We start from the raw sequence: 17771 nt of genomic DNA, 5'->3' as shown, positions 1-17771 counted from the left end.
TCAGCACTTTAACATTACTCGTGGAGTTTAAAATTATTAGTGTACTAAATATAATCCTATAAAATAATAATTAAATAATTTAAAAAATACTTAGATATTATTTTAGAGTTTTTTTTTTAAAATCTGAATAATACCAGCATTTACAAAATTTATAAACTATTGATCTTCACAATAGCAAAATATATTGATGCAACATATTTGATGAAAATGTGAAAATGTAAATTTAATAATATAATAAACAAAATTGAAGTATCACATTCGATTAGAATATGTTCCATTAAAACCAAAAAATGTAGAAGACATAGTAAAAGTGGAAAAATAAAATATGAATAAGATTTTGCGGGGTGTTATGATTGCTAAATAAGCTGCGGATATAGTGGTCGGAATGAAATTGAAATGCAAACCCTAAATGCAAATTCAAATGAAACTCCTTTTTCTTCTTTAATTTCACGCGTCGATTACGTGCATGTCATGAAATCCGTGTCCCCTTCATCGAAACCCCCACAAATTAAATTAAAATTCACAAGAAAAGATTTCTTTTCTTTTTTTTTTCCTTTATCAAGGTTTCTAGACCGAGAAACCCAAACCCAAATTTTCTAATATTTTAAATCATTTTTTTCCACTGTGAAATTAAGAGAGAGAAAGCGCCTGCCGCTAAATCCGGCGGAGATTTTGGTGGTGTTGCCACCTTGCTAACTTGCACCTCGGCTGCCCCATTTGTTTTTTTGCTAAATTACGCCGGACGGCCATTGTTTTTGCTTCTTTGTTTTTTGCTCATTTCTTTCCCCTTGCTTTGACCTATAATTACAAGGTACTTAAGACATTACTTTTATATTCATTGTTCTAAATTCTGCGGATTCCACTTTATCTTTACCCCCCCCCTTTTTCTTTTGTTTCTACTGTCAAATTCTCTCTATCTCACATTTTCTTTTTTTGCAGATTCTGGTGAGTTTGATTTGCTCATATTGTTGTTGTTTTTTATGTTTTGGAGTGAACTGGGTTAAGCTTTTAATTGTCCAAAGTTTTCATCTTTTTGAGTTTTTGTGTCATCATTGTTTGTAAGAAAGAAAAGAAGAAATTATGGGTGATGGTGAAGAAGGTAACACTGATGTGATGCAAAGGATTCAATCTTCATTTGGAACATCATCATCTTCAATCCCTAAGCAACCTTTATCGATGAATCATCTTGAGATACCTCAGTTGAATCCTAATCAAATCAGAGGAGCTGCTAGACATTTCTCTCATTTTGGCCAAAACTTTAACGGCGGGGTGGCTGCTGGTACTGGTGATGGTGCTACTAACAAAAGAGTTGGTATCCCTCCTTCACACCCCAACCAGATCCCACCCATTTCACCTTATTCGCAGATCCCCATGTCCCGCCCTTCAAACCAGCAAATGGGTTCTCAGAGTTTTCACTCGGGACCAACTCATTCGCGGTCTTTGTCTCAGCCTTCATCCTTCTTTTCACTCGATTCATTGCCCCCGTTAAGCCCTTCCCCGTTTCGTGATTCTTCATCCATGGCAGTCCCAGACCAAGTTTCCACCGATGTGTCGATGGATGAAAGGGATGCAGCTGCTTCACATTCTTTGTTGCCACCGTCGCCTTTTTCAAAGGCGAATTCTCCACGGCTTGGGGAAAGCTTGCCGCCGCGAAAATCGCATAGGCGCTCCAGTAGTGATATTCCGTTTGGGTTTAATACGATAATGCAATCTTCGCCGCCTCTTATTCCTTTAAGGGGTTCTAGTAAGCCAGCTCAGTTGGTGAAAAAGGAAACCAGTGATGGCAATGGTGAAGGAATGGGTGAGAGGAAATCAGAAGGGGAAGTTGTCGATGATTTGTTTTCGGCTTATATGAATTTGGATAACATGGATGCGTTGAATCCTTGCGACGGTAAGAACAATAATGGTAATGAGAATCATGAAGATTTGGATAGCAGAGCAAGTGGAACGAAGACGAATGGTGTTGATAGCAGTGATAACGAAGCTGAAAGCAGTGTGAATGAAAGTGGGAACAGTTCGCGTGGCGGAATGAATTCGACCGAGAAGAGGGAAGGGAACAAAAGGGCCGCAGGAGCAGACATTGCTCCGAGCGGTAGACATTATAGAAGTGTTTCAATGGATAGTTTTATAGGGAAGTTGAACTTTGGTGATGAATCTCCGAAATTACCACCTTCACCTGGGAATCGGCTCGGACAACTGTCACCTAGGAATTCAATCGACGGGAATTCGGCTGCCTTTAGTTTGGAGTTTGGAAATGGTGAGTTCACCGAGGCTGAATTGAAGAAAATTATGGCAAATGAGAAGCTTGCTGAGATTGCTATGACTGATCCAAAGCGCGCAAAGAGGTATCCTATTGTTCAAGTCTATTGCTTGATAACAAAAGCTTTTCACTTATACTTATTTTGTTTGGCTTTTGAAGGATTTTGGCCAATCGTCAGTCTGCTGCTCGTTCCAAAGAACGGAAGATGCGGTACATTTCAGAGTTGGAACACAAGGTTCAGACTCTGCAGACTGAAGCTACCACATTGTCTGCTCAGCTAACACTTTTACAGGTTGAGGATTTAGAGTACGGCATGTTATAGCAATATTTTCTAGTTTTAGTTTTCTTATTTCTCATCATCAACTTTAAATTTATGTAGAGAGATTCTGTTGGGCTTACAAATCAGAACAATGAGTTGAAGTTTCGTCTTCAAGCCATGGAGCAACAAGCACAACTCCGTGATGGTATGATTCGATTTCCATTTTCTTAAAACTGTACCTTTCTTTTTTGGACAAAGTATTAAGACTTTTGAATTGTAAAGCATGCAATTATGGTTGACCGATTGGATGTGTTGAGCAATTATTAGCTGTTTGTTTAACATGCTTTTAATGAGTGTTTTGTGTTCTTAGTTAGTGTGCTTGCATTTTCATGCTCACAGCTGCACATGCTACAAAATTTTGTCCTTGCATTGAAACCGATTCAGGAAAAATGTCCCTTGTATGGTAGTGTCTAATTGTTCTTCCCATCTTGTGTGCCATTTTTTCTGGGTAATACTGCAAATTTGCTGCTTCTACGTTTACAGAACTATGAGAACAAAAAATTCGTAAACCATGCTGAGCTTTTAAGGTTGCAATAAATATTATTATCTTGTATAGGAAACATATGGATTTTACTTTTAATTGATTATGGTGCGTCATTTCATTTCATTTTTTCATGGTGCAAGTGGATTTTCCTTGCCCTTTCCATCATCCTCATATTTAGTATCTTCGAAGAAATGATGTTTCAAAGATGGTAAATAAGGTGCTGTAGTATTTTTTATATTTCACGCTAGGAATAAAATATAAAAGACTACTATTAGGAAAGTTGTGCCATAATCGTTGGTTTTGTCTTGAAGCTACATTATAGATCAATGGTGGAAGCTTAAATTGCACCAAAAATCATATTGCATTGATTAGCCATATGCCTCTACCTGCTACTCATGAAGTCTCATATAGGTCATGGCATTAAACCTACTGAACTTCGTGATAACTTTTCTCCTAAGCGGAGTTGGTTCTTTGCATATATGTTGTTCTAATTCATCCTTTCGATAACTCTGATGATTTGTTGTACCAAGTTCTCCATTATTCTACAACTGCATTGCCTGAAATTTTATGCTCGAGTGTCTTATCCTTCATTTTTGTGTTGCATTTGGAAAGCTCTAAACGAAGCATTAACTGCGGAGGTCCAACGATTAAAACTCGCTACTCAACAGCTAGGTGGTGATTCCGACCCTTCAAAAGGCATGGTTTCCGAGCCGCTTTCTGTTAATCAGCAGATGTTCCAGCTTAACATTTCTCATCAGATGCAGAAGCAGTCACCTCCACAGCCCCAACAACAGAATGGGAACACAACTGCAAAAACCGAGTTGAATCAGTAGCTTGGTCTCTGGGAAGCTTTGAAAACCCATGATACCCCCGTTTCTCTTCACCTCGGGTATTCATTAGTTTTCAACGTCCCGACTTCGGAGGATTTCAACCTGCATCAGATATTCTCCATCTTTAGATGATGGGACGAAGTAAAAACATACATCAGCTTGAATAATCATAATATCGGTTATAATCAAATCTTTTTAATTTATTTATTTATGATAGATAAATCATTTTGGAATGTAAGCATTAAGTTGACATACAGGATTTGTTTCATTAACATTACAAGAGTTGATCTTTAACTCTTCTGTTATATTCTTTTTTTTATTTAATTCTCTTCTCATTTCAGTAAAAGAGTTTGGGCATTTCATTTGAGCGACTCTGGTTTTTTTCTTTTGCAGTTTGTTCTATCAATTGATTTTCGATGTACTTTGGGTATTTGCACAAGTTGAGTTTTATTGCACCAAAATGTAGCAAAACCAAACTTGTGAACTGAGAGAGAAAGAAAGCTAGTGTTTTCATCCCATGTATGTGTTTAATCATTCACTAAGCAGGCAGTGTGATAAGATTGGGACTTGGAAGCAATTAATCTGAAATCTTTCTTTTTAAAATATCAGATCAGCAAAAACTTTTATCACAGAAGAGCTTTCTTTGGCATATTCAGAGCATAGTTTCTTGTTCATTTGTAAAAAGTTTGAAACTTACAGAACATTTGGTTGGCTGGCATGAATAGCGAACCCATTCTGGGTTTATTCCAAGGGGAATAATTATTCCATAATTTGGTTTAATAAATTCCTTATTCAGCCGATTTAGAATTTATATCTCATTACCGACAATAACGAATTACTATTCTTCATTCTTACTAAAGAATGGCTGTTCCGCACAACAGCGAATAGCATTTATATATATTTAAAATTTTACCCTCATCATTTCAAGTTAAACCAAGACAACTTTTGTTAAATTTGATTTGGTTTTTTCAATATCATTCTCACTACAGAGGCAATAAAACAACTTTTTCGGTTTTTTCTATTTAAGATTAGCACTAAGGATTTTAAGCCTTTAAATTTTAGGAGTTCACAACAATTAAGAAAACCAAAATGAAGACTTGGAGCGATGGAAGACCACAAAAAATGCAACGGAAGCTGAAGATTATTTTTGTAATCAAAGTTTATTGTTATTTTGTTTTTTGAAAAATCCAGTAGAAAATAAAAAAAGAAGTTACAAGAAATCTGTGATGAAATTCCATAAAGCCTTGACGATGGTTGATAGTGACAATGAGATCAGTTGCCACGATGATGAGTTAAGAATGGAAACATTCTGAACAAATCAAAGTTGGTCAATTAAATTAAATTAAAAAAAAAACCAGGTAGAACTCCAAAAAAAGAAGAAAGAGATAAAAGTAATATTAAAATAAAAATTTTATACTTTTATAAGTAGGATTTTAATAATATTTCTAAATTTTTAAATATGATTTTTAGATTTATTTTTGAAAATTAAATAAATTATTGGTAAATAATGTTATTATTATTTAATGTAAAAGGTGAAATTATTCATTTTCAAATAGTATGTTTTGACATAATATTTATAAATTTATTAAGAAATGAATAATATATTATACTATTAAGTATATTTATAATATATATTACTAAATTGTAATATTTAAATTTTCTACATATATTATTTTTATGAATTATATCAATTTTAATAATAATAGAATAATAAAAATATTATTATTTAATTTAAGGATCATAATATCGTTGAACACTTATTACTTTTCTCTTTCTTACTATCAATCTAGCCAGCTTAATACTATTACTTGTTTATTCTATTCAATCAACTAAACAATATAATATCTATTATTTTTATATTCTATTTCTACACATAATTAATACATTCCTAATTTATTCTATTTTATTAAACCAAACATGGCGATTGGATGGTAGAGTGGCTTAAGAGGTTAGACTCAAGTTCATGGTATGGCTTTAAATCTTTCTAATAATATTATCCTTTCCCTTTTAGATGAAACGACGCCGTTTGCTTTTTACTCTCCACCAAAACACGGCCTCGTTTTCGTCCTCACTCTCCTCATGAAAACGGCATCGTTTGCTTCTCAGGATAACAACGACATCGTTTTGTTTCTCACCGTCCGCGTAGTAAAGGCGCGGCACTTTTGCCCTGTGAATATGTGGTTACCCACGTTATGTACACTTACAACAACAATCCCACTGAACATAAACCCTAATCAGGAGCCACTCCTCGTTACTGGAAACAGAGCTTTAATCACTGCAGGAGATTGACAGGGAACTGAGTGCCCTCACCCAGCGAACTCGCCATCGATGGATGACTGTCCGAAAGATATCTGTGCGGTTACAGACTCTTCGACGGAAGGGGTCCCGGCTTCACAGCCGCCTTTGGACCCGAATGGAACTACTCAACGTTCACCGGAAGAGTTAGTAGCTCGAGCCATTGCACCTGTAAAGCGAGAGTTTCTTCGACCTCCACCATCCTCTAGAACCACCCAAAACAACCCCGCCTCTGACACCAACGTCAAGCAACCTCAGGCAAACGTTGTCCAGGAAAAGAAATCGAAGCGGCAACTCAAACGAGAGCGTCGTCAGGTCCCAATTTTCTTAACCTGATCTGTTTCCCTTTACAAAAGCAATTGTTATTTGCCGGCAGGGAAAAAAATCTTTTTTTTTTGTTGTTGTTGTTGTTGTAGTAGTGGAATGTAAATTGAAAAGTGATCGTTGAAGATTTGTTTTTCTCCTTCAGGAGCAAAATTCTCCTTTGAATCTATGTCCTGAGATAGCAAAGACGGGAGATGTCAATGCATGTTCTTATAAAGATAAATGTCGTTTCAGCCATGACATTGAAGCCTTTATGGCTCAGGTATTTGAATACCCATTTCCTGACTTTATAATTTGATCAAATCTTGCTAATTGGGTTTTTTTAATAGTTTTTTTTTTGTATGTAGAAACCGGCTGATCTAGAGGGTGACTGCCCATTTATAAAAGCTGATGCACCCTGCCCTTATGGTTTAGCCTGTAGATTTGCAGGCACGCATAAGGATAATGCTCCCATTGCTACTTCTAATTTATTGAAGAAAAGCTCTGAAGTCAATGGACTAAGCAAAGATGTTCAGAAGCTTTTGTGGAAAAACAAAATGCGCTTTACTAAAGCGGATGCTGTAGTTAAATCTCTTGGACTGGCGGTACAATGAAATAATTCTTTTATTGGTCCTTATTTCTTGCATTTCTGTTCATTCCATCTTGTTTTATAATCATTATGGTTTATTGTTAGTAACTTGTTATCAACGCGATAATTCAGGGGCCCAACTGGAAAGTAAAGAAGCTGGTAGATAAGGAGGAAGACGAAGTTGGTTTAGATGGTTCTCATGCTGCTGATGAGACCAATTGCAAAAAGGTGCTTGATGATTCAGTTGACTGTTCTGAGTGTCCTTCAACATTTCCAGCAGCAGTTAATGCTGAGGAGGCATGTGAAACTGATGAGTTGAGACCCTTGAAGAAGGCCAAGTTACTGGTTGATGAAAAGTGCTCTGATGAAGGGGAAGGTGATAGACTTCTTGTGGATTTTTTATTCTTTACTAATTTTTGAACTGATTAATCTAGTCTGTAACTCAGTTGTGTAAATTGACAGATGCAACTGTTTTGGAGAATGATAATGAAAAAAATTCTGCTGAAACTGAACTGGCAGATAATGTACTTGCAGAACCTGATAGGAGCCCCAAGATATGTAATTTGAAAGATGCGACTGTTCTTGAGAAGTATAATGAAAAAAAATCTGCTGAAACTGAACTGGCTGATGATGTACATGCAGAACCTGATAAGAGCCTCAAGATACACCCTCGTGAAAAGATGCTTATTGATTTTAGAGAGAAGTTGTATCTTGCTCCTCTAACCACAGTTGGGAATCTTCCTTTTCGTAGGGTTTGCAAAACACTGGGAGCAGATGTGACATGCGGTGAAATGGCAATGTGCACCAACCTTTTGCAGGTATGCATATCACAACTGCCTAGTGATTTTTGGATCAGGGGCAAACTGCTACTTTTTCCTTCCAATAAGTGTCAGAAATTGAAATAATGGGCTGCGGTTAGCCAGTTAAAGTATACCCAAGGGAACGAATAGGCATAATTTTTTTTCTCAGCAAGGCATCCCAAATAAGAAACTAGTGATGTCTTGCATTAACTGGTTTGCTATTAGAATATACATCTTGATTGGAAGCTAACAGTTAGTAGTTGAACTTCTTTTTGGCTAGCTCTTCTGGTGGCCCTTTCTTGTTTTTTACATTTGTTATTACTATAAAAGTGCTTTCTGTGCTTCATATGTTTCTCCGTGGCGCTTATCCTGTGGCAACAGGGTCAAGCTTCAGAATGGGCTCTGCTGAGGCGACATTCATCCGAGGATTTGTTTGGAGTCCAGATATGTGGGGCATATCCTGACACTGTAGCACGTACTGTTGAACTTATAGAAAAGGAGTGTACGGTGGACTTCATTGACATTAATATGGGGTGTCCAATTGATATTGTTGTTGATAAGGGTGCTGGATCTTTTCTTCTCACAAAACCATTACGTATGAAAGGAATCATTCAAGCAGCTTCTGGCACTGTAGATAAGCCTATAACTGTTAAGGTACTTGCTGGCATTTAGATTATTAGTTCATTTGTACATGCCTATGTCATTTACATGTGTGCTCAGTTGCTCACACATCTGGATCTCTTTTTTTTTTTTTCCAACTTTTGCTTGTCAATATTTCTCCTTTTTCTCTCTTCTTTACATGCACTTGTTACAACCATCAAGCAGTTTCAAGATATGTAATTGTATTTCTGTTATGCCAGGTGAGAACGGGTTATTTTGGAGGTAAAAACCGCATTGATTCGCTAATTGCAGATATTGGCAGTTGGGGTGCTACTGCAGTGACAATACATGGTCGATCACGTCAGCAACGCTACAGTAAACTTGCTGATTGGGATTATATATACCAGTGTGCTCGGAAGGCCCCTAGCACATTACAAGTTTTGGGTAATGGAGATATTTTCTCATATTTAGATTGGAACAATCGTAAAACTGACAGCCCTGAGCTTTCTACGTGTATGATTGCTCGAGGGGCATTGATTAAGGTATGTATTTAGATTTTAGCATGTTTTGTTATATTTGACATTCTATCTGCAAACGTTCCATTATTTATCATACTGCTGAATTGTGCTTTACAGAATTTCAGTCTATCATAACAACTAAGTTGCTTTGCAGCCTTGGTTATTTACTGAAATCAAGGAACAGAGGCACTGGGATATCAGTTCTCAGGAGCGGTTGAATATTCTGAAGGAGTATGTACGTTTTGGCCTAGAGCATTGGGGATCTGACAAAAAGGGTATGCAGTAATTCTTCAACAGGCGTTCCTTTTTCAGAACGGAATGCAAGTGATTTAGTTTGAATTCTCATACGTTAGCTTAGTGACCGATAACCTTATGCTGGTGCTGTGGTTTGAGAAACATTGTTCTATCTGCTGTGACTGAGTTGATAAAATGGAAACATTTTTCTTTCTTCTTTGGCCCAAAACTGTGTTGTTTTTAAGTTTTAACCATATCGTTAAATAGCATCAAACTACCCCATTGGAATTTTAGCTTCCTGATTGAAGTTGTGAACCCATCCCAAGAAAATTTATGATATTCTCTTTTTTTGGAAGAGCATTGATTTTATCACCCAAAATAAAAGCAGCAGTGGCTTCTACAATAGTACAAATTCAAAATTATCGAGCATACTTGTACTGATGCATAATTTTGTGGTTTTCTTTGTAATAAGGTTGGAGATGCCAAAATGTCGTGTAAATTGTTTTCAGACATTAATAATTTTTTATTTCTGCTGCTGTGAACATATGCCTTGGTATTTTACAACTATTATGGTTTAAAGTTCTCTGGTATTTGACTGAATTTCCAGGTGTGGAAACAACTAGGCATTTTGTGTTGGAATGGCTTAGCTACGCATGTAGGTATATTCCTGTTGGTCTTTTAGATGTCATCCCCCAACGTCTGAATTGGCGACCTCCTTCATACTATGGACGAGATGATCTTGAGACGCTAATGGCTTCTGATTCTGCAGCTGACTGGGTATGCAGTTGCTTCTTACTATATTTCTAACTGTAATAACGCTAGTAGTGATCCTCTTATTAGTTTCGTCTTCACTTGTGCAGATCCGTATATCTGAAATGCTGCTTGGCAAGGTTCCAGATGGTTTCACATTCGCACCAAAGCACAAATCCAATGCTTATGATCGTGCAGAAAATGGCTAATTTTGTGTCATTTATTTAATATTACAGCATTTTTATGAATGCAAGTCTTTTGGTTTGCAGATTATGTTTTTCATTCCCTAGGTTTATTTAATTGCAGAAACCGTATCGAGGTGATATCACTATCTTTCAATTTTGTAGTGAAGTTAGCGGTATCTGATAGTAGCTCGTGCTGCTATCTAGCTTCTATTATTCAAGGGAGTATGCTCATCTTGCTCCAAATTTAGTACCATTTAATTTAACTACTATAACCATTAAATAATGTAATTGTACAAGATACTACAGATTACATTTTCATTTGAATGGTTAAAATATAATTAAGGGATGCTTTGTGCCACTTGTGATTGAAAACTGTAGTTTTAAGAGTAACAAGTTTTATCACGTAGAACTATTCAGAAAAGTGCAGTATCGATGAGAATAGATAAAGTAAACATGATATAGCTGTTTGTGACTTGAATATGAGCTTTTAACTTGCTCTTGTAAGTATATTTATCATCATACACAATTCTGCTACTATTATAATCGTAGGACTGCCATGCTCTTCTCCACTCAAATGATCTGTTGGACCATCCATCAGTATTATTCTTTAATTTTTGATGTAGGAAATTGCCATTTCTTTGCTGCTTGTATTCCATTCCTTGGAGCTATTTTTGACAGTAGCAGATGAGCCAGGGGCGAGGGCCTAGTAACCAACTCCTCTAGGTTTGAGGGGTGGTTTAGCTTGTGGTGGAACTGCTCAACCATAGCATTAATTTTGTCTTCTTGATGATTAGGATGAGATGGTCAAGTACTACGTAATTAAAGCAAATCATTAATAAAGCAGAGCCCTTGCTGTAATGCCATGTTAGGGAAGGGATCTTCGTTATTAATGCACTGCATCAGCTTGCTTCCATTTCCAGAATTTCTTTTTTATTAAATATCAGTCATAGAATGAAAGTAGGAAACTCGGACTTTATAAAATGCATAAACAAAACAAACACATCAACCCAGCGTCTATTAGAGATTAGTTTGCAGAGCCAAAACAGTGGGTCAAAATTGTATAAGCTTTAGAATTTAGATGAAAGCAAAAAGAGTGTCTTGAGATTCACCCAAAGATGGATCTTTCCCCCCTCTAAAGTAATTGCTTGAAACATCTAGATGTTGCTCTTTTGATACAGGGGATCAATTTCTTTCTCAATGTTCAAATCTCGTGGGCCTTGAATCCATCCTCCATCAATGGAATCCATAGGTCCATTCAGCCCATCATCCAAGAAATCCCCAACCCGTTTCACTTTAACCTCCCTTGGCATCACTGGGTATTTTCCTGAGAAGCAAGCATAACAGAAATTTGGAGACTCACTGCCCAACATCTTCTTCAAGCTTTCGAATGGCAGAAATGCCAGTGAATCACATCCAATGAACTCCCTTATCTCCTCCACACTCATTCTATTCGATATCAACTCCTCAGAGCTTGGTGTGTCCACTCCGTAATAACAAGAACCGATGATTGGTGGGCTTGCGATTCTCATGTGAACCTCCTTAGCCCCTGCTTCCTTAATCAACCTAACAATTTTTGAAGATGTGGTTCCTCTCACAATTGAGTCATCCACCACCACAATCCTCTTACCTTCCAATACACCACGAACCGGTGAAAGCTTTAGCTTCACTCCAAAGTCTCTAATCTTCTGCGAAGGCTCGATAAAAGTTCTTCCTACATAGTGAGACCTGATCAGGCCTTGCTGGAATGGCACCCCTGCTTTGCCTGCATAACCAAGGGCAGCCACCACGCCAGAATCCGGAACTGCAATCACGACATCACAGTCAACGGGAGCTTCGGTAGCAAGTATTTCCCCAAAAGCATGCCTTGATTCATAAACAGACCTTCCAAAAACAACAGAATTAGGCAAAGCAAAATATATATGCTCAAAAATGCATTGTTTTGGTTCAGGGTGGGGCATCAAGCAAACTGATTGAACACCATCTTTTTTATCCACCACCAACACTTCACCTGGATACACCTCTCTCTCATATGTTGCCTCGATCAAATCAAGAGCACATGTTTCAGAGGCAAAAACTACAGCACCATTGCTCCTCCTTCCCATTACCAAAGGCCTAAATCCATGGGGGTCACGCACTGCAACAAGCTTATCCTCGGTCACAAACACCATCGAATAAGCTCCTTCAAGCTTCTCACAAGCTTCAACAATCCTCAAAAAGAAAGGCCTAGCTTTTGAAATAGCAATCAAATGAAGTACAACCTCAGTATCAGAACTAGTATTGAAAATTGAACCATTGTCTTCAAGCATAGCTCTCAAAGCTCGGTAGTTTACCAAGTTTCCATTGTGTGCAACCCCAATGGACCCAAACCTGTACCCAGCAACAAAAGGCTGCACATTTTTTAACATAGAAGAACCAGCAGTTGAATATCTAACATGTCCAATAGCCATTTCACCAGGTAATTGATCAAGCTTAGACTCGTTAAACACTTCAGATACTAAACCAACCCCAGTAACCGACTGAAGAACATTGTTATTCACTGCTACAATACCTGCACCTTCTTGTCCACGATGCTGAAGCGCATGGAGGGCCAAATAGCAGAGACGTGAGGCTTCAGGGTCGCCAAAGATACCCACAACACCACACTCCTCACGGGGCTTATCGTCGTCATCATCACAAAAAAGGAGGCACCAAACCGTCTTCATTTTTGTTTGCTGAAAAGAAGTCAGAGATTGGGTTTTTAGAGGAGGTGGTAAACTGAGATTTCTGGGGATGAAGAACACGATTGCAAGGGAAAGAAGAGGGTTTTTGAAGGGTTTTTGGGAGGAGAGGAAAGGGGACTTTTTGAGGGGTGTTCAGAGAAAAAGAATGGTGTTTGGAGATGGGTTTTGAGAGAGCTGAAGAAGAAGACAAAGGAGAGGCTGCCATGGATGGTTTCCCTGCTGTTTTAGGAGTGTTTTCCCTGGGAAAGAAAATAGGAAGAGAGTTATGTTAAAGCAAAGATGGCCTAAGAAAAGCAGTGTCAATAGGCGTATAGGACTTAGGGTTTTGAGTTTTGACTACTGAGGTGGCTTTGTCCCCACAATTTTCTCGAGTTCTAAAAAATTTTGTTTTTGACCGGTTTGCTTCAATTAATTAGTCTGTTCTCAACTATCATTAAGGGAAAATATCTTAACCTTCTTATTATCTTAATAAAAAATACTTTACATAAATTTTAAAATTAAATATAAATTTTAGTTTAATATGTAATTTTATTTATTAATTATTTTTGGTGGAATATAAGAATAGGACAAAACTCGAATAACAAATATGATTAGCACGATACAAACTCAGGCCACACTTAAAGTGGTGAACATCTTAACCATCAAGCTATCACATAAGGTTCAATTAATTAATTTTGATTTTATGTAATTTTATACATAAAATTTTAATTCAATTCAATTTTCATAATTTATTAACATAATTAGTGATATAGTATCATTTTATATTTATATACTGCATATACAAATAATTAAATTGATGTATTTATTTCTTTAAATGTGTATGATTGAATTAAAATTAAAGTTTCATTTATACATTTGAATCGCAATCAAAATTTCATGCGTATAATTACACAATCATAATTTATGTATCAAATTGTACATTGAAACAAAGTTTATGTATAATTTTAAGATTTATCTATTTTAAAAATAATAATATATTAATTATATTATTTGATTGTACATTTATTTAAATGAGTTTATTGAGTCTTATCTTAGTTGTCATTATTGTTATTGTAATAATCAAGAGAATATGAGTTCAAGCATACTAAAACATAATTTTCCTCTTATTTAAAGATTGATAAAATAAAAAATTATACTCGTAATAGTTATATGCAGACAAGTGATTAAAAAAATATATATGACTTTCAAATTCAAAATTTACTTCTATTTTGGATAAAAATATCTCTTAATTATTTCTCAATTTTAAAATCGGGCAAGTTAATCTCACTGAAAAATAGAGAGTATTGTAATTTATGTTAATTTTAAAAGTAAGTAAATAAGAACAATTACTTATGTTATTGTTAAATTTATCCTTCATGGTAACAAGTTATCTTTCCAATTCAAAATCGAGTAAGTTAGCTCATCTTTATTAATTTTAAAAATAAGTAAATAAAAATAATTATTTACGCATCATTAAAGGTTTTATTCAATTTATCCCATGTGACAATAAGAAAAAAAGAAAGATAAATTAATCTTAAAAAAGTTAACCGACCTATCCAATTTTTAGTACTATATGAAAACATTTATTTCGATAAATATTCTTTATATTATCGGAAAAAAAAAAGGAAAAAAGAGCAATGAGTTGCTAAAAATAAACACAGTAGCGGCTAAACAACAGATCACTAGTTACATCACTCAATCTATACAAATTCTCATGTTTATACTACCCCTCTATTTATATTTTTCCCTATAATCCTCATTCTCACTATATATCTAATATTATTTACAATAATCATTTCACTAGTTTGTTGCCTTTTTAGGTGTTTCTACGTTTTTTTCTCTTTATATGTTGGGAATGTAAATATTATAGTAATCATGTAACTATTTTTTATTTATTTGAACGATAAATAAATAAAATTAATCTCATATTTCATTATTATATTTTTATGTTTTTGTCTTTCATATTTTACATGCATAGTAGAATTGTCACAATTAAATATTAGCTCATTGATGGTCTAAGTTCAAACTAATGATAAGTGCCACTGTAAGAACATTTACATTGCGAGAAAGACAACTTACTTCAGTAGATAATCTAAACGAGTTTGTAATCCCGTAAAAGAATCAAAGTAAGCATTTGATTCAAATATTGAGAAGGATTATTATGTCGTCTACAATTCCAATTGAGGAGATGACTAGTCTTGGCTATCGGAGCAGTTGACTCCATGGGTAGAGATATAGATGTATTTATTGGCAGAATGATACATTTGACTAGACCCAAGATGAATTAATTCTGAATCCATTTGTGAATTAATTAACTTGTGACATTCATAGTGTGATTTACCTAAATCCTAAATGAATCATTGACCATGTGTATGTAACTTATATGCTTTGATATAAGTGGAGGGTTATGCTCTAAAGATGATCGAGCCGATAGCCGGTATGTTGGGCACATGACTTGTATATGGCATGACTTTACTAATAACAGTGGAATTCATAGCTCAATTAAAGAGTTAACGATATCCTCTCATTGACATTGTGTGGATTGATAAATATGGAACGTAGTCACAGGTTACTTATTCTTGAACGACAAATTTATCACAATCATTTGTTAACAATGATCATATTAGTCATTAAGAAGACACAACGATGACATTGAGATAAAATAGAATTGTATTGAGTGAACGAATTTAACTCAAATGAATAAAGGATATCATATGATGGTAACACACACATGACGAGGTCATTGGACAAAACAGTTGAATGAATTGTTTTTGTAAAGAGTATGCAAAAATGAGTTTTCAATCATGGTACTTCTTGTGGACTGACTCCACGATTAAGTAATTGCGAATTATCATAATGATGCTTTTGGATATAAGTGCAATTACTAGAGCTTAATTGTATATGTTTGCTTGGTCCCTCTGCTAGCTTAACAAAGTATGTGAATCGCAAGGAGATTCTACGACTTTGGAACCCAATTAATTGAGTCGATTTATTCAATGTGAAATTAAATTGGGTTGTTGTAAAAATTGTTCAAGTAGCGAATTTGATTAAATAAATTTTTTTGAAAAATCTAAGTGATTTTTGAGAAAATTAATTTTGATCATGTAATAGCCCAAATTTCAGCGATGTAGGAAATAGTGGTTCAAGACCAGAAAATCCAAAAAATGAACTCGTAAATTTTATTATTTAATATTTACGAGAAAAATGTAGCTTTTAAAAGATTTTTGAAATAGTAAACTGTGTTTTATAAAGATTTATTTGGTTAAGAAATTGAGAAAAAGAGGTATTGAGATCTCAGTGTTATAAACCGAGCCATAAATATTTTTATGAATATTTATAGAATGTCAATAAGGTAGTATTAAAATTTCGTTAGAAAATTTTAACATTTCAGTATTCAATTAGATAAAAAGGACTAATTGAAAAGGTGCAAAACTTGCTAAAGTGATTAAATAGCTTAACCATTAAATAAGGAAGACTAAAAGGGCAAATGGACCATTTTAAAATGGCTGAGGCCGCATAGCGTGAAAAAAAAATCAAAGATTTTTATGTGAAAAGGACAAAATTGGAATTTTAACAAAAGTTACACGGCCAAAGTTGATTTTAATGATTTCTACGTCATTTCTTCTTCAACTTTCTGTCAAACACAGCCATGGAAGAAGGTTTTGAGCTGGTCTTTCATATTTTAGCTTCAAGTAAGTTCAATTCTTGCTTTTTCCTTGAAATTTTTATATTTTTGGGCTTTTACAATTAGGTCCAACCTAGTATTCTATTAATTTTTGATTTTGTTGAAAATTTTGGAAGTTACCATTGATAAGTTCATATGATTTTTTTTTATTTGATGATGAAATTGAGATGTTAATGGATGTTTAAAGGTGTTTTATTAAAGAATTTTGGATGAAAATATGTTTTAGGGGTTAAATTGAAAAGTGTTGAATTTATGGAAAATTCTAAAATTTCATGGAATTCATGGGCTGTGATTGGTATGTATGAGAATAATTAGGCTTGGATTAAGGATTAAATTGCAAGAATTTCATTTTCCGAGCCTAGGGACGAAATCGTCATGTATTAAAAGTTAATGGGAAAAATGGTAATCGACATTTTGCACTAAAACAGTTTTGGACAGTAGTAGTAGTCTAACTTTGAAAAATCACCAAAAATTGTGGGAATCAAATTAGAGGATGAATAAAATCTAAAATTAAAGCTTATTGAGCCTAGTTTCCAATAGAAGAAATGGTGTAAGCAATGGAATTGTAAATCATGAGATATAATAAATTTTTTGAGACAAGGTCAGAATGATTTCGGGTTCCCTTGTTCTGACTTTGGAAAATCATCAAAAATTGAAAAAAAATAATTATGGGCTTAAATTTATATGTTCAAATTCTTAATGAGTTTATTTTCAAAAAAAAAACAAACGGGAATATCATCCAAATTCTGTGTTAAGAAATAATTAATTTTTAGTAAGCAAAGGTCAAAGCTGTCAAACAACAGAACAGAGTTAAATTTGAAGATTTTACTGTACTAATTGGCTAAACTATAAGTTCTGAAATTTTTATGTAGAAGGATATATGAATCAAGTTTCAAAAACATCAAGCGGATCTTAATTTGGACTTCTATAGCTCAAGATAAAAATAATTTAGTGACTATGACACGGATGGACAACTTTGAATATACATATAAGTAAATAGTGAAATTATAGATAATGTTACTTATAAGCATGATATATACATTAAGGTATATAAATGACTTGTGTATAAATTGATCACATGCCTGATTATAATCAATAAACGTTGAATTAGAAATTATATAATGTTTTATTCAAATATTTATTATGAAATTAAGATTATCGTTATGGTATAAAAATCGAATTGTAAGTTTGTGTAACTTGAATTGTATTCTTAAATGCTT

General features: G+C 34.7%; 2 protein-coding genes and 1 pseudogene across 4 annotated transcripts; 2 read left to right on the top strand and 1 right to left on the bottom strand.

The window, feature by feature from the left end:
• The first annotated feature begins 428 nt into the window (after positions 1-428).
• On the top strand, positions 429-4260 carry LOC107903717 (bZIP transcription factor 29). The gene is made up of 5 exons (XM_016829861.2): positions 429-811; positions 940-2345; positions 2420-2552; positions 2640-2724; positions 3676-4260. Exons 2-5 carry the CDS (start codon positions 1081-1083, stop codon positions 3894-3896), a joined length of 1704 nt encoding a protein of 567 aa, XP_016685350.2. The 5' UTR covers positions 429-811; positions 940-1080; the 3' UTR covers positions 3897-4260.
• A 1791-nt stretch (positions 4261-6051) lies between these two features.
• On the top strand, positions 6052-10525 carry LOC107903715 (tRNA-dihydrouridine(47) synthase [NAD(P)(+)]-like). 3 transcript variants are annotated; one of them, XM_041086141.1, is made up of 10 exons: positions 6052-6503; positions 6658-6774; positions 6860-7096; positions 7213-7456; positions 7615-7898; positions 8262-8534; positions 8741-9022; positions 9153-9273; positions 9840-10009; positions 10093-10525. In XM_041086141.1, exons 1-10 carry the CDS (start codon positions 6222-6224, stop codon positions 10189-10191), a joined length of 2109 nt encoding a protein of 702 aa, XP_040942075.1. In that variant the 5' UTR covers positions 6052-6221; the 3' UTR covers positions 10192-10525. The 3 variants fall into 3 exon arrangements, with proteins under 3 accessions (XP_040942075.1, XP_040942074.1, XP_040942076.1); XM_041086140.1 differs by having other exon boundaries at positions 7543-7898; XM_041086142.1 differs by lacking the exons at positions 9840-10009; positions 10093-10525 and having other exon boundaries at positions 7543-7898; positions 9116-9278.
• A 600-nt stretch (positions 10526-11125) lies between these two features.
• On the bottom strand, positions 11126-13312 carry LOC107903716 (amidophosphoribosyltransferase, chloroplastic-like; annotated as a pseudogene).
• Between the last annotated feature and the right edge of the window lie 4459 nt (positions 13313-17771).

This window comes from Gossypium hirsutum, chromosome A13 (assembly GCF_007990345.1).
Source record: "Gossypium hirsutum isolate 1008001.06 chromosome A13, Gossypium_hirsutum_v2.1, whole genome shotgun sequence".
NCBI classification, from domain to species: domain Eukaryota; kingdom Viridiplantae; phylum Streptophyta; class Magnoliopsida; order Malvales; family Malvaceae; genus Gossypium; species Gossypium hirsutum.
Note: the sequence above shows the minus strand (reverse complement) of the source record. Positions and strands in the feature narration are given on the sequence as shown.

Bases quoted from the DNA above. Each gene is read 5' to 3' on its own strand.
- LOC107903717 (XM_016829861.2), top strand. From the start codon at position 1,081: ATGGGTGATGGTGAAGAAGGTAACACTGATGTGATGCAAAGGATTCAA. The intron at 2,553-2,639 runs GTTGAGGATTTA...AAATTTATGTAG, and splicing joins CTCAGCTAACACTTTTACAG to AGAGATTCTGTTGGGCTTAC. The intron at 2,725-3,675 runs GTATGATTCGAT...GCATTTGGAAAG, and splicing joins ACAAGCACAACTCCGTGATG to CTCTAAACGAAGCATTAACT.
- LOC107903715 (XM_041086140.1), top strand. From the start codon at position 6,222: ATGGATGACTGTCCGAAAGATATCTGTGCGGTTACAGACTCTTCGACG. The intron at 6,504-6,657 runs GTCCCAATTTTC...TTTCTCCTTCAG, and splicing joins TCAAACGAGAGCGTCGTCAG to GAGCAAAATTCTCCTTTGAA. The intron at 9,274-9,839 runs GTATGCAGTAAT...CTGAATTTCCAG, and splicing joins TTGGGGATCTGACAAAAAGG to GTGTGGAAACAACTAGGCAT.